The following is a 16,765-nucleotide window of genomic DNA, read 5'->3' on the forward strand; positions in this document are numbered from 1 at the left end:
AGACACTAAAGTTCTGCAGTTTAGGTTAAGCATTCTTATATATAGGCCAGACTACATACACATTAAACTGCAAAACGTACAATGACTGAAGCTTAAGTATATAACTTTAATGAGCCAACAAGAAAAACAGCTCCCACCTCCTGCAATCAGAGCTGAAAGGCTTTCAAGGCAGATTTCATTCAGGCTGGAGATACAGGCGATATAGTTTGACATTAAGCAATGTAAGTCATAGCAATGAAATGGATTCTAGATCACTGCAGAATTCGTTCTCCTGGTTTAAGTAAATTTTTTCACAGAAAAAAATATATTTCAGGCAAATAAAAACAAATTCCAGATTAGCATGGTTCAGTGTTTCATTTCTTTATTTTACCTTCATCAAGGCAAGCAAAGTACAGATGCTGTACATTAAAAACATATAAATACATCACTCACACTATACCGGTTCCTACAGGCAAAAGGACTAAGCATTGCTCCTTTCTGAAGCACATACTGCAGCTAAATGTACAAAGAGCCATCTGCTGGTCCGACGTAGCCAACTCCAATTAGCAGGACGTCTATTAGTGTCCATATTCCCAGGCCACCAAAACTGAAGAGCTTGCCAAGGCCTTCTCGCCACTGGCCCAGGTAGAAACGGTCTGCTCCAAACCCACCGAGGGTGATGCTGCAACAGCAAACCAGACCGGATTGCATAAGACTGTCTCCATCCCAACTGCAGCCAGTTGTGGTTTAATAACTGCACCAAGTCAAATTTGTGAAGGGGCCTCAAATTTATCATAAGCCCTTATCTGGGACACAATTGACTATTTCACAAATTTACAACGCCAAATAATCATGGGCAAGACTGTTTAAATGTCAAAAGTTAACAATTTTTAGTAAAATCTAATGTATTCTCTTTTTAAAAAAAGTAATCGATCTCATTGCTTTTTAATCAAAACAAAGCAGGAACCCAGTCTAACAGAAAGTGCACCACCAAGGATCCAGGAGTTGGAGTCTTTAGGCAGCCTAAACACCATCGGGATGGCTTGGATCAGCTGTCTATGTTCTCTGTCTATTTTTTTATTCATTTCTAAAAATTCAGTGTTAGCAATGAGTGACTTTTTAATTTTTTTATTTTTCTAATGATCGGGGTTATACCTGAAGAAATGAGTGACTTTTAAGGTTGTTTTAAATTCTAAGATCTAACAATATTGGGACAATATTGATTATGGGAAATTTGAAAACATATATAAAAGTAAAAAGTGAAGGGAGCAGTAGCCACGAGCGAGCTCCAATAATCACCACCACATGGCCAGCCCTGTGTTCCGTCTATCACCCCCACCCTCCCCACGGCACAGTACTGGGAAGCGGACTCTGGCCGTCATCTCTTTTACAGTGAATATTCTGAGAGAAACGATGTTGAGCTCCGAGAAGGAAGAAACTATTCTTAATTTTTAAAAGTTAGTTGTTAAATGTACCATGGTAACGTAGGATGTTAATAATGTAGAGGAACTGGGTTAGGGGTGTATGGAACTCTCTATGATCTTTGCAACTTTTTTGTAAATCTACAATTATTCCAAATTTAAAAGTTTATTTCAAAAGAAGCCAGTTATTAGTTTTAATTCGAATCATTGCTCACAAAGACTGTGGCTAGTTACCAAACCTTATTTTTGTTGTATCTCATTTTCTATAACATCCTGGACTCCTCTTTTACTTTCTAGTTATACCTTCCTGCCAGGCAGGCGGTGGGAGGGGTTGCTACTGACAAGTGGCAGGTAAAAGGCCAGGCATGCTGCTAAACATCCTGCCATGCACAGGGCAGCCCCAAGACAAAGAATTATTTGGCCCAAAATGTCAACAGTGACGAGACAGAGATTCTGCCTTATCCACACTGCAGGCCTCAGGCGCTAACTCTAAGACTTCAACTGTAGATGGTATAACCTTTTCATCAGTTAATCATTTAACCAGGGTCCTACCTGCCCTTCCCTTTGGTAAGAGGAAGTGGTATAATTTCTTAAAGAACTGTTGAAAAGTTTAATAAATATAAGCACATTTTAATGTAAGAATTATAGGCCTATAATTATTTCTAGATGGTGAAATTATAGGTGATTTTTAATGTTTTTCTTTGTTGTTCGTTTTCCCAGTTTTCAGTATTGAGCATGTATTACTTTTTATAAAGTTACTTAAAATTAAAAAGATACATCATAAACCTATTTTAAGTAGTCCACAGCATTTTACTGATTCATGGAACATACACAATAGGATTCAGGCATCTTGGGAGAAGAGCTAACATGCCTGCCATCAAATTCCAGGAAGATAACTGGTCTGATCAACTCAACTCCCCGCAGCTATGTTTCCTAGAGTCTATCTAACACGTAGGATCTGAGGGAAGTATCAGTTTGGCTGAGCTCAGTGTCTGGAAGATTCCACTGACCCCAAAGAAATCCAAATGGCATTTTTAACATACTAGTAATAAAACTTACCTTAGAGCCAGGGCAGTAGACCACTTATAGCCTCCAGTCCAATTGCAATATAGCATTTTGGGGAAGGTACGGTTACCTTAAAAGGAGGAGGAGAGGAGGGGAAAAAAAAAAAAGGAAAACGCTCTACATAGAAACATGGGGTATAAGATAACTCTCACACAGAGACTTAATAGTAACTAATGGCTTCCCAATTTAACATCTAAAAAGTCAACTCTCTTTACAGTAATAGATGTTCACTACAGTGAATAGTACAAAGAAAGTCCTTACCACCTACAAGTATGGATTTAATATTTAGATCAGTTAAGTTATGGTTCCAACTTCAAGAACATGAAATGCTCTACCAGATATGAAGACTTATCGTGAAGTTAACAGTAAGAAAGACAGTGTGGTGTTGAGACAGACAAATCATCCAGAAGGAAAAGAGAGAACCAAGGACTAGAATTTTAGGCCTCTAATTACCTCTAGATGGTGAAATTATAGGTGATTTAAAATGTTTTATAAAACACATATAAAATATATATACACATATAAAACTTCATGTAGGACAGAAGTCTCACACAGATCAGCAGGAAGAGTTTAGACAACTGGCTCTCTAGATGGTGAAAAAAGTAAAGTTGAATCTATCTCACACCATCTACCAAGACCAATGCCAGGTGGATTTTAAACCCAAATTAAGAAAGGTCAAATTTACAACTTTTAAAAGAAAACATAAGAAATTGTCATAAACCTGGGGTAGAAAAAAGATTTCTTAAAACAACAATAAAAAAGGGCTAACTATGAAATAACTTAAACCAATCACATTTTAAAAGTTCTGTTCATCAAAACAAACCAAAAATAAAGTAAAAAAAAAAAAAAAAAGTCAAAATCTGAGAGAGTGCTTTAAGGACACTTGAGGTATCCAAATATAAAAGAATCCTAGAAATCTTTAAGAAAAAGACAAAACTTAAGGATAACAAGTATTAGAGAGCATTTGGATCACCAAGAACAGTTATATACCACTGGTGGGAATGTAAGTTAATATAACAATTTTGGAAAATAACACATGCTGGAGAGTATATGCTAGACAAACTCCTGCACATGTGCAACCAGAAGATATTAATATGTACAGAAATTTTAACGCAGTTGCAACAGCAAAAAATGGCAAATAATCCAAATAACTGGAGAATGGATTAACTGTGATACAATCTCACGGTAGATTATACAGACGTAAGAAAAATAAATGAGAAGTCACATGGATTAATCTTACAGCCATGATTATGAGAAGAAACAAGAAAGTCCTAAAAGACCATACAGTTTCCATGCTATCATTTGACACAGTTCTAAAATGTGCACTATTAAATAATATATTATACTATATTTTATTACATATACATGATAGAACTATAAAAAATTTTAAAAAGTAAAATGATAAAAAAAATTCAAAAGGGTGGTGACCTCTGAAAAGGCAGAACAACTGGATGAAGGCAAAGCACTTGGGTGGTTGCAATGGCACCGGTGCTGTTCTAGTTGTTAATTTGGGCTAATTTGGTTGAAATTCAATTACTGTCTACTATGTTTTATATTTTACATATTGTTTTATCAAATATTACATTTTAAAAGATAATAGAATTGTACATTTTATGGATGCTTTTTTTTAGTTTATTGAATTTATTAATGAGGTTTGGCACACCTAAAAAGCTGCTGATGTTTCTGATTAAATAATTTAACTCTCAAATTTTTGGTTAAAGTCCCCTAAGTAAACTTAGAGAAAAATATTTGGCTCACAATTTTCCTTAAACTCTGACTTACCCAAGCAATGGATATGGTCCCGCACTGTGCAGTTGGCAGGGTAACGCTGCCGAGGACAGGACACTGTCATGCAACTGGTGGAATTGGAACACTCATAATCTGTTTCAGGAAGCTGCCAGCAAAATCTGCAAGTCATGTTAATGATGAAGTTCCTTTGGGATTTGAAGTCTTGATCCTATGTACCAAAGGACACAGAACTAATCAATCACAATATGGTAGTTTGTTAACAGGTCAATAAGCCTACACATTCATATGGCACAAAATTTCTAAAATACTTGTACTTAGGAACTGGAGTAAGTGGCAGAAAAATAGGTATCAAAACAGTATGTATTCAAAACTAAGGTATGGGGTATGACATTCCATAATCATAAAACTATATACCTAAATATGTATACCTAAGGAAAAAAACTAGATAAATTCACATCAAAATAGCAAAGGTTATTTCAGGGTAATAACGCTTATTTCATCACTTTTACTTAGCTAAATTTTTCATAATGAGCATGTACACTTTTGTAATACAGAGCAAAGGGAAATTTATAAAGCGTCAGTCACAGACAGACAGCTGGAATGAACAGATGAGTACATTTGCTGAAGGTCACTGAGCTGCAAGTTAGGAACAGAATCCAGGTTCCTCAGCCCTAGCCTGATGCTCATCTATGTAAAAAGACGTTGCCATCCCCTCTGTACCATCCCCTCTGTACGGTAGTTGTCACTGCTAAGAACGCAAAACCATCTGAACAAATTGTACCTGCTTTAGATACACTAGCAGACAGAGATCTTTTCCAAGTCCTACAAGGCAACGTTTCTGTCACCTGCATTTTCAGCTGACATCAACTGGTTTGACAGTTATCATTATAATTGGAACAGTAGCCATCTGATATGAAAGGGACTATAGGATTTTTATTTCTTACATACTCAACAAGGCAGTCATAAAAGAATATAAAAATTATTTCAGTCTCTTTCCCCTAATAGTTAAGTCTAAACTGCACTTTTAACTCGAAGTTTACAATGAATTTATTTAGAGTAAGTAAGCTGCAGTACTTACGACACAGGTAACAGATGGTTTCACTGTACAGTCAAAAGTGACAGGCTTCCCATAGACACAGGAGAAATTTGTTGCGCAGTCTACACAGTCCGCAGGAAGTCTGCTACACAAACCATTGCTTGGACACTTCATCACGTAAGGTGGGATTTCGGTGCTTTCTGTGAGAGGTAAGAGAGACAGTTATTCCCTTATAATACTGATCAGAATAACAGGAAAACAATTTTCTAAGGTGAAGAGACATGATCATGAGCATCGAGACGCTGCACTGGAATAGGAAAAGCACAGAAGTGGAGTCAGAGACACTTGCAATTAAAGCAGGGTTCTGCTGCCAGCCAGCTGTGTGTCCTGGTGAGCACCACACTCATAAAAAGTTTTTCCTTCCTGCTTCCCAAGTGGCCATGAAAACTAAAGGTGCTCATGTACAAATTATGTACAGAAAATGCTGTGTACAAGTTAGGGGCTCAAAAATCTACCATTTTATAAGATGAAAAACTAAAGCTTCAGAGATGGTAGGATTTGTGCAAAATCACAGAGGAAGACTGTGGTAAAATTGGAACTAGAACCTAATCTCTCCATTTCCAATCCAGTTCTTTTCATCTGAATTCACTGGTTTAGAAATGAGGCCCCTGACACTCTCAGGGCACCAACTCTATAAAATGTTCTGTCATTACTTCACATTGGTAAATCATAATTTGCTAATAGAATATTTAGTTTTATACTACCAAAAATCAACATAATTCTCTATTTCAATAACGTGTTCAGCAAGCTGCAACTTTTTTCCAGCCAACCTTGTTGGTGTACAATATATTTTTATCATTTAAGAGAGGATCAAAACTGCAAGTATTCTTGAAAATGAAGAGGTTTCAAAAACCTGCAAAAGAGCCAAGAACTCTTGTGCATTCTCTAAAAAAAAAACTTTATTTAAAATTCTAGTACACTGCTGACTTTGACTTTTAAACAGCCAAATAAGAATCCGTTCAACCACCTCGGCCAGTTTCAATTTCTTGAAGTAATGAACTCTACAGGGATAAAATAATGGAGCCAAAGGTTCCATTTGGCAAAACACACTAATATTTAAAACTGGTCTTACTTAAGTTATTGTATCAAGTGGACAATTCTACAAAATACCCCTTTCTTTCCTATATAACTACCTGGCTGGAGGCGGGACACTTAGAATCACAAAGCAGAAATGATTTAGGGCCCTCCACCGCTCTAAAGTTGAGGACCCAGGCCCACAGGGGATGAATAATTTGCTCAAGCTGGCCGGTGAGCAGCACAACCAGATAGATCTAGACTCCAAGTTTCCATCAGTCCCTCTGTGATGCTTTTCACACAGCCTAGGGAGAGCCTTTAATATCCAACATCAGGAACAGGGTTCTAGAAGTGGAAGAAACTTTCTGAAGGGAAAAAAGCATTAGTTGAAAGTTATTTTGGTGGATGAAGTGCAAAAATGATAGAAATGAAGAACGTGAGACTGGAAAAAGGGATGAATCAGGAACATAAAAAGGTATCCAAATACCAAGAATGTCTACTGAAAATGGTTGTGTATCTGCCCTTAAGTCACATAATCTAAAATACAATAAATAAAATATTCGAAAATGGAAAAGTGACTTCGTATACTAGAAGAAATTTCGTCAAAACAGAGAGAAACTTCTAGATATAAATGCACACATTTACTAGCATAGAAGATGCCCAGTATCTGCTGCTCTGAGAACTACTGTGAATGTAGATAATGGGCCCGATCCTTTATTGACTGAGTCAGCGGCTGTGAACGCTCTAAATTTAAGCATCCTACAATTAGAGAAACACGTTATCCTGGGATATGAAAAACTTCTTTTTTATGGTTAACGCGCAGGGTCGACACCAGACCAATAAATGCTCATGAAAACCTCACGACTTGACTGCCAGAAACAGAAAACCAAACGAAGAAATACCGACGGGGTCGAAAACAATTCAGGTCCTTGGGCAACCAGCAAACGAAGGGTCGCATCGGGCTCCAGTTCCGTTCCCCCAGCAGCGCCCCGGGCCTCCACCTCTGCTCTAGGGCTCCTAAAGCTGGGCTCGGCGGCTCGGCGTCGCTGAGCTGAGGGGCTGCCCCGGGATGCAGCGACTCGTCGCCCAGAGCCCGCCACTCAGCCTCCTCCCCGCATCAGCTTCCGCCGTCTGCTTGCAGCAACTGGGGCCCTCCCGCCACTCAGCACGACCGACGGGGACCCCGGCCTTTAACTTACCATCGCCCAGCAGAATGCAGAACTGCCAGAAGAAGAACAGCACGCGGTAGAGATAGTGGAGACCCCAGAGCGGCCTAGCTGCAGCCGCCATCTTGCCGGCCCCTGCGCTTCCGGGCCAAGGGGCGAGCTTCGCGGGGGCGGGGCGCCGGCGGCGGATCCGGTCGCGGCTGGGGAGCCCGGCACGCAGGCGCACTGGGGCTCTGGCGGTCGTGTCTGTGCGTTTCAGGGACCACAGCTGCGTCTGGGAGGATGTCCTGGAGAGGAACGAGACCTGTGAGGTTGCTCTGTCCCCTAGTGCCACTTACGCCCTTTGATGAGGCGCTCACTTCTCTTTCTACCGCTGGAGACCCGGAAAGAGTCATCTGGGCACCGAAATTCACGCCTGAAGCCACTGAATGCAGAGGCAGGCAAATTTAGGAAGCTGGCCACTATTTTTATGTCTGCATATATATGTTTAGAGATGAAAATTGCTACTGTGTGCTAGGTACTGTGTAAAAGTTCTGATGGCATTATCACGTTTCATTTCATACTTTAAAGGCATTTATTTACGGATGAGGAACCTGTGGCCCCAGGGTGTGACAGGTAGCCAGAGGGACCCACTCCCCCTGGATCCAGCGCTGGAGGCCTGCCTTGGGTTTCACCCTGGTCAACTCCTGATATATACCTGGTGCCTCCAGAAAGTTCACCGAAGACGGGGAGAAGCAGGGCAGACCCCGAGACACTGGGACAACAGCCAGGTGCTGGGATATGGCAGGAGGGTCGGAAGCACACCCTCTCCCTAGAGAAAGTCAGCGTTGGGGAGGGGAGCCGCACTCCAGGCCTGCAGCTCATGGCAACCCGTACCTGTTTCCATCACAGCACACATTCTTTGTACCGTGCTGTTGACATACTTCTCTTTTCCCACCCACCTGCTCTAAGATCATTCATTCTGAGGTTTCCTGACTACCCATTTCCCCACCTGCACGTTTGATGAATGAAAAAAAATATATATGTATAGTGCCTGGCACACAATAAGCCCTCAATAAATGTTAGCTTTAAAAATTATATCACATAATCTGCAACTTATACTACTACACAGTTCTGAAATATAACAGTTTTGTTTACCAACTGTTTAATGTTCACATTCCTCAGGAAGCTAAATGATGAGTATGTTGAAAAGAGAGATCATTTCTTACATTTATTTTGAATTCCACAGCACCTAGCCAAATAAATTCAATAAATACTTCTTGATTGGTAGCTAAATTCTCTACTGGCATAAAGCCATTTTAATTCAGTTCTGAGCAAGTAAGGTATTCCTCCTAGTTAAAATGTGAAATCCATTTGAGTCTATAAATCAGTGGAATGTCATCCCATCAAACAAGTAACAACTCTAAGTGGGCAGCTTTACTGTGGTAGAAGCCCATAGCTGAAACACTGGAAACACTGTGTGATACAGTTTATTTTTTCTAAAGATGAACAAGGCTCAGTTATGAATTAGAGCATTCAAACGACAACCCTTAACACAAAGTGCAAACAACAGATTTCCACAACACCGAGTTGCTGTGATCTGCAGAGTCTTTTGTCAGTAATCCAATACTTGGTGCTAGTTGCTGCTTTTGTGGTTGTTTAGTTAAAACAAAATTAAGTAGTGATTGCAATTTTGAAGATAAAGTTTCAGTGTGAACTTTAGTAGAACAGTCATAAAAATACCTCAGACATAATATTACAAGATTTTTCCCCATGTTCAAAAAAAACCTTGCAGACTTTTATTTGAAGCCTACCTTCTGAAAATCACAAATCTTATAACATTTCACAATCCTCATTTCCTAGTGGTTCTCTCTTTCAATGAATAACATTTCCCCATTTAAGTCTCTTAAGGCATTGATTGCTTGACAGTTTCCCACGCTTGCCCTCTTATTGTCCCCAGAGTACAATAGTGAATTAAATGTTGTACAGATCAGTTGCTGATTTATTGTCTCCTTTCTCAACTGAGCCCATGAGTGGACCCATCAGGGGGTCCACAGTTCTTAAAAGTACTAATATGTTAACTGGATAAGAAAAATACATTTTTAAGGGTCAAAACAAAGTTACATAGAAGTATAAGGAAAGGACTTCAGAAGTCTTCCTCAGCATTTAGTGTACGTGATTTTTTGAGATTCTTCAATTTATCAATGGCAGAAGTTACTGAAATCTCTCCATGAATTTTGTTGTCTCTTGTTCGAACGTTTACAGCATCATTTATCTTTTCCTTTTCTCCAACCACTGTAGAAAAGGGAAATAAACATTTTAAATCAATAATTTACTAAACATTAATTCAAAAGTCACATGACACGTCTTACTGAGTTTTTCTTCAGTATTAATCACGAAATGTCAATCTAATGACCATTAGGTTCATCCTCTAATAGTTAAGACCCTTCCAATAAATACTGTCTTTGTCTAAGCTAATTTGAGATTTCTGTCACCACAAGAAGCCTGAATGAAACAGCACAATATCTGCTATAGAGTCAAACATTATCAATAAAAAACTGTCAGTGGGACAACTCTGTGCACATTTATTTTGCCTTTTACAGACTCTTTCAGCTTACAGGAGATAGCAATACCCATGCCTGGATCATTTCAAAGTCAGTGTCTCTTGATTTTGGAATAATTTTTAAAGCCAACATTTTAGATTCTGTATGTAATTACTCATCTGCCTCAAGGACATTTTATTTCTCACCTAAATCCTTTTCTTTTGATCATTTTAAATTTTGAATCTTTTCCATCCATTAATTTAATCCCAAAGATTCCTAACAAACCAGAAGAGCATGGGAAAATATTTTAGTTCTGTCAGGCTGACACATAAGGAGTATAATTCCACTGATGGGATGGGATCATTTTCACATTTTTTTATTGTTGGCTTGCAGTATTAACTATTGCTAGTAATACTGTACCACAAAATTCATGTGAAACTTTGTAACTCTTAATAACAGAGTACGAGGAACAGCTAACCCAGGAACACCATCGACCCTTCTTTATGTATAAGTATTAAACAGTAAAATCGTGATAATCAAGTAGTTGTACCATATTCCTTATTTTGGTTTTTTGGAATTAAAGTGAAAAAACCAAGCATTTGGAAGATCATATACAAACTTAAATTACCCAAAATAAAATTATACTGAGCCAGCTGTGCATTTCGTATTTTCTTATTCAGTGTACAACTATGATCTAAATCAACATCAGCCATGAATCCTGCTTCAAAAAATTCACTGGATACCTAGAAAAAAATGAAACATGCTGATTATTACATTATTTATGGTAGCCAGCCTCCAAGACAACCCGGGATGTTCCCCACCTCTTGGCATTCACACCATTGTGTAGTTCCTGCCATGCTGTACCACAGTTAGTCTGTGTGACTGCAGAGAAGGCGGAAGTGACACATATGACTTCTGAGACTAGTGCTTATAAAAGACTGCAGCTCCCATCTCTCTTAGATTGCTCGCTCTGGGGGAAACTGGCTGCCATGCTGTGAAGACATTCAGGCAACCTATGAGGAAGCCCACTTGGTGAAGAGCCGAAGTCTCCACGACTATGCGAGTGAGCCCCCAGCACTGGAGCCCCTTCTCACGGCCTGACTGCAGCCTCCTGGGACTCTGCGGCAGAGTCAGCCAGCTGAGCTGCACCCACATCCCTGACTCGCAGAAACCGAGAGACAATAAATGGTTGTTGTTTCAAGCTGCTAAGTTATGGGGTAATTTGTGATGTAGCAATGGATGATAAAGTAGTCTTCCCTAATAAAACCATGTGGAGAAGAATAATTTAATTATGACATGTTTTAAAATACCACTTTCTCAAAAACACTAAGAAATAAAATAACATGTTCACACAAAATCCTGTCCATCAATGTTCTGGTACAGCTACATAGACACAACTCATGTGTTACTCCCAATTACTGAAAACACGGTTGGTTAAGTTAATGTGTTAGTTACACAATATTTTAAAGCATGAATGACATTCCATGTCAATGACCTACATAGAATAAAGCACTACTACTATGAACTTTAAATGTCTCTGGTTGTACCTGAAGTGCATATTCTTCACAAGTTGGCCCCACAGGGATGACCATTACCTGGCGAGGAGACAGCCAGAAAGGCCTGCAAAATATATAAAATATGTATCTTCAGAGTCTTATAGTGACCACTTATTATGTGACTTAAAAATAACCAAAGATTTTTTAAAGACTTGGCGAGAGAGCAGTTTCAGTAGAGTGGTGTGAAAGAAAACCAAACTATATTAAGCGTGTGAAGGCAGTAGAGTAGACAAAAGGGGAAATTTGGAATTTCGATAGGAAAAGGGTATGGAGAATGGGCTGGCAGGCAGCCAAATGTGCTAAACATGCACTTGCCATATGACCCAGCAATTGCACTTCTGGGCATTCATCCCAAAGAAATAAAAATGTATGTTCACACCAAATCCTGTTCATAGCAGTTTTATAATAGCCCCAAACTGGAAACACCCAAAATGTCCTTCAGTGGGTGAACAGTCACACCGTGGTGCATCCACACCCTGGGACACCATCAGCAAAAGGAAGGAACCAACTACTGATACTTGAAACAACATGGTTGGCTCACAAGGAAGTTCTGCTGAGTGGAAAAAAAAAAAGCCTATCTCAAAAGGTTGCATACGGTATGATTCCATTTATGTGACATCCTTGAAATGACAAAATGATGGAGACAGAGAACATATTTGTAGTTACTGGATGAGTGGACAGGAGTGGGACATGGCAACTGTGGCAATGAAAGGGCAGCCTGAGGGAGCCTGCAAGTGAGGGGACTGTCTTGCACCCTGACTGGTGGTGGTTACACATCTATACATGTGACACAATTTTGTAGAACTAAGTACACACATGCACACACACAGACAAGAGCACGTGAAACTGGTGAAATCCGAACAAGTTTGGTGGGTCGTATCAATGTTTACTTCTTGGTCATGATAATGTATATAGATGGTACCAGTGCGAAAAACTAGGTAAAAGGTATGCTGGAACTCTGCATAATTCCTACAACTACATGTGAACCTACAATTATCTCAAAATACAATTTTTTTTAAAAAAGGTAAAGGGTGGGTATAAGCAATGTTTGATGTGGGACATGTTTGCCTTTTCCCTTGTCGTAATGAGCATTTAGTTTGAAGGTGGAAGGAAATGCAACGGGCACTTTATTTATTCTTAAATTAAAAAAACACAAAATAATACATGATAAAAGTAATAATATTTTGCTTGAGTCCAGGAGTTTGAGATTACAGTGAGCAATGATCACACTACTGCACTCCAGCCTGGGAGACAGAGTAAGACCCTGTCTCAAAAAAGTAATAATACTACATATGATAAAACACGGAAATATAGTATATATAATGAAAAGTAAATGTTTCCTTTTGAGCTCTGTCCTCACCCCATCCCCAGTCCTACTCCCACAGGGGAGCCACATTTTACCCATTTCTGCTTTTGGCTCTTGGGGAGATTTCCCCCACAGGCTGGGCAGGTGTCTGAAGTCTGGATGTGTGAAGAGCAGGGAGCATGCGTGAAGCCCTGCAATGATGGACGGCACCCTCAGTGCACTGGCACCATCTCCTATCTCCCTCTCCATCTCCTGATTCCACTAGTTCTTTAGTTTTTTACCACTTTCATTGCTACCGTTCTAGTGCAAGACACCACCATCTCTTACCTATTTAAAATGGAACGAATTGGAAAGAAGTGTGAACACGTTAACTCATACTTAGGTGGCATACATATTCATGCCTATACTTTTGGCTTATCTGTAACTTTAATAGCTTAGAAATTCCATGGCAATTAAATGTATTTCTCCATGATTGCAAATAAAATATCAGGGATATACACAGATTCTTTAGCTACTGAGGACCTTTGGAAGACCCTCTGTTTGGGAAATTTCCCAACTTATGTTTCCTGCTAGGAAATTTGCTTCCCCACGCTCTCCAGACATGAATGCTTGTATGTGATCTAGGTTCTGCCAAACGGATACAGAAACACGACACGTTGACTTAAGGCAGAGTGACACACAGAAGGAGGCACCATGTGGAATCCATTCTGGCAAGGAAGGATGATGTAGAAACATGGAGCTTTTGAAGGAACCTGTCACAGTGACCCTAGCAGTAGCGTCCAGTGCCTAGGGTCCACAGGGGTACTGCAGGGGCTGTGCCCAGAAATAGTAGTAGCAATGGGGCGGCAGATTCTGAAGACAGAAAACTGCATGAGCAAATACTCAGTCAATTTCTTAAAAATGGAAAGGGAGGCAAAAACTGCATAAGTGGTTGCTGGTTTGCAGCATTTCCACACCCTGTAGGATGCGCCATCGCAAGCTGACCATCTGTCAGCTGGTGCTGTAACTGCTAGTAGGGCCAGTTGCTTCTGAGTACATGGGGATCGTAGGGAATCCCACAGTATCAGCTCGGTGCCTTACTTCTTCGCTATAAAATTACTTTCAAAGTCAGAAGCATCACTGTTTCTGTCAGCAAATAAGGCTCATTAAGTACATACACAGTGCTGCAGGCAGAAGCATGGCAGAAAGAGGAGGAAAGCAAAATCCGGAGTCGATACCTTTTCTAGTGAGGACAAATCATTGCCCTCGCGTGATGAACGGGAACCAATGTAATCAACATGCCACAAAATAGCTGGCTGTTCTCCTGGGTTATGGTCCCATACTGGGGGGTCAGGATTAATCACTATTCATGGCAAATTAAGAACTCAGAAGAGCTGTGGCCAGATGGAACTTAGTGAGGGAAGGTCCATGTTGTTGAGCCCACACATATCCCCTAAGGGCCACTCTGTTCATGAACCACTGAGCAATCACTAGGGGAAAAAAAAAGCTGGTTGTAACAGAATGGGTCCTCTTGTATGTGAATACTGAAAAATTTCTCAACAGTGAGGACCTTTTGGTGGTTATACCACCTTCATGGCCCATTCTGAGCAATCTTCCACACTCCTCTTCCTCAAATCTATGTCATTTATTTCTCTATCTAATTACTTCTAAATCTCTGACTTGTAGCCAAAGCAGTAACCAGATCCCATGAATCAGGGTAACTCCATACCTCTGGCCATTTTTCCTTCCAGGTAAAGAGGACTACAAGACGTACCACTCAAAATTCTGCACTCGAGGGCATCTCCCTTCCCCACTGTCATCCTTCGAGGGCTGTGGTACTGTGGCTGTCCCCTCTAGATTGTGCAGCACTCTGTCCAGTCCATTTATGGATCAAGTTTACATGTTTTCCTCCTCAATGCCCGTAGGGAACCCCCAAAGACAAACGACAGGGGTTGAAGGAGGGATGGCTGTAGGGCAAGGAGTGGTACCCGGAATGTGAGCTGTATGTTTTCCAGACAGCAACTAGATCTTTGAAGGGCTTGCAATAGGTGAAAAGATAACTAATTCCACTGAGTTCCCAAAAAGGTAAATGGTATAGTTTTATGCTATTCTGCCTTTGTTTTCTTTCTTTTTGTTTCCTGATCTGGCAAATGGAACAAGAATTCTTTATTTGCTGTTTGGATTCTTGCTAATTATAAGGCAGGAACTGCCACTTTTTTCCTATTAAATTTATCTTGTCAGACATGGTTTTTAAGAATAATAGCCACGTAGCTTTTCTCTTCCATATCACTTACCATTTTCCCCCATAGTTTTCTGAAAGAATGGCTATCATTCTTTCCACGGACCCCAAGATGGCTCGATGAATGATTACAGGTCTCTTCTTATCATCCCCATCCTTACTAAAAAATGAAAATTAGACTTTTAAGTATTTTCCTATGATTCAGTAATAACTATCTTCTTACATTATATTTAATGTTGACTATAGATTTAGATTAGTGGTTTTGGATATCTCTCCATTAACCTTATTCATTTTGTGTCTTGTTTTCTCAAAAGACTGCTTTGCTTGCTAATCTTTTTCCTTTAAGATTTTTTATTAGAGAACATTGAAAGCATATACACAAGTAGAGAGAATAGAATAATGAACTCCCATGTACCCTCTCTCAGCATCACATAATGTCAATGCACAGCCACTCATGTTTGACCCAGTGCCCTCCATTCCTGTCACCACCCACCTCCCCCACTGTGAACCTCATTTTTCAAAATGTTCCTGATATTTGTTCTAGAAGTCCACTGGTCAAATTCCCTGAAGCCCTCATGACATGAACCTTACATTTAATGATTCCCTCCTCTCCTTAGGAAAAAAACGGAAAAAGCAAATTATGACTGTTAACTGTAATGAAGGAAGCCACCCCTAAATCCCTGCACGCATTTCTCAGATAAATTTCACATTATTTCAACAAATGTAGTATGTGGCACAAAGTTCTTATGAGAAATTTTTATCTCAAAAATTGTACCAGTTAGTTAATACTAAAACACACACACACAAAAAACAGACAAAGAAAAAGAGAGGTCAATTCATCACTGCCAATCATTCCTGCTAAGAGCCATTATAGACTAACTACAGGCAAAACCCTCTGCCTAGATCCCACAGAAAGCTTTGGGGTAGAGGTGGGCAGCTTGAGTCCAGTCCTGTGCAGGTACATGAAGAAATTCATCCCACAAACTGGAACCAGTATGGAATATTCCTGAATGTTACATGATGTTTTTGTGTAGAGAATAAGAGAGAAGCATGGTGACCCTTTCACAGAGCCCTAGGTATCCAGAAATTTCTGTTCCATCATTTATTTAAATCAGGTCAAGCTGTAAGAAGGACAAATGGTGACGTAAACTATGCTTGCACATCTGTGCTATCAGATAAACATTAGAATGAGTGTCAAGTTCCTCCAAAATAATCCCAGTGGATTTAGTTATAATTGTATTAGATTTATAGATAAATTTGAAGAGAATATCTTCATAATGTTGATTCTTCCTAGTCCAAGAGTGTGGTATGAATTATCATTTAAATAACTCTTTTTTTATGGCCTTTGATAAAATTTTATGGTATATACTTCATATAAATAATATGTGCAGTCACGGGCCACATAACAATATTTTGGTCAGCTATAAGCAGCATATACAACAGTGGTCCCACAGGATTACAACAGAGCCAAAAAATTCCTGTTGCCTAGTGATTTGTGTTATAATTACCTACAGTATTCAGTACAGTAACATGCTGTACAGGTTTGTAGCCTAGCAGCAATCGGCTACATGATACAGCCTAGGTCTGTAGCAGGCTATACCATCTAGGTTGGTGTAAGTACACCCCGCGATATTCACACAACGATGCATTTCTCAGAACACATAGCCATTGTT

General features: G+C 39.7%; 2 protein-coding genes across 2 annotated transcripts in view; both read right to left on the reverse strand.

Moving 5' to 3' along the window:
• Positions 1 to 217: 217 nt before the first annotated feature.
• TM2D3 (TM2 domain containing 3) lies at positions 218 to 7,615 on the reverse strand. Its single transcript, XM_069465803.1, has 5 exons — positions 7,524 to 7,615; positions 5,293 to 5,450; positions 4,248 to 4,422; positions 2,460 to 2,535; positions 218 to 661 (listed from the first exon to the last, which is right to left on the reverse strand). Exons 1-5 carry the CDS (start codon positions 7,612 to 7,614, stop codon positions 496 to 498), a joined length of 666 nt encoding a protein of 221 aa, XP_069321904.1. The 5' UTR covers position 7,615; the 3' UTR covers positions 218 to 495.
• Positions 7,616 to 9,241: 1,626 nt separating this feature from the next.
• Positions 9,242 to 16,765, reverse strand: part of TARS3 (threonyl-tRNA synthetase 3) — a 58,109-nt gene continuing 50,585 nt past the window's right edge. The window contains exons 16-19 of the mRNA XM_069465804.1: positions 15,148 to 15,252; positions 11,560 to 11,632; positions 10,641 to 10,755; positions 9,242 to 9,764 (exon numbers count right to left, since the gene is read on the reverse strand). Of these exons, the coding sequence (XP_069321905.1) occupies positions 9,616 to 9,764; positions 10,641 to 10,755; positions 11,560 to 11,632; positions 15,148 to 15,252 (442 nt within the window). The 3' untranslated portion in view covers positions 9,242 to 9,615. The remainder of the gene's footprint in view (positions 9,765 to 10,640; positions 10,756 to 11,559; positions 11,633 to 15,147; positions 15,253 to 16,765) is intronic.

This window comes from Eulemur rufifrons, chromosome 3 (assembly GCF_041146395.1).
Source record: "Eulemur rufifrons isolate Redbay chromosome 3, OSU_ERuf_1, whole genome shotgun sequence".
Taxonomy (NCBI): domain Eukaryota; kingdom Metazoa; phylum Chordata; class Mammalia; order Primates; family Lemuridae; genus Eulemur; species Eulemur rufifrons.

Coding starts and splice junctions, on each gene's coding strand:
- TM2D3 (XM_069465803.1), bottom strand. CDS start 7,614: ATGGCGGCTGCAGCTAGGCCGCTCTGGGGTCTCCACTATCTCTACCGC. Junction 5,451..7,523: donor CTGCATTCTGCTGGGCGATG/GTAAGTTAAAGG, acceptor TACCTCTCACAG/AAAGCACCGAAATCCCACCT. Junction 4,423..5,292: donor AACCATCTGTTACCTGTGTC/GTAAGTACTGCA, acceptor TTTGGTACATAG/GATCAAGACTTCAAATCCCA.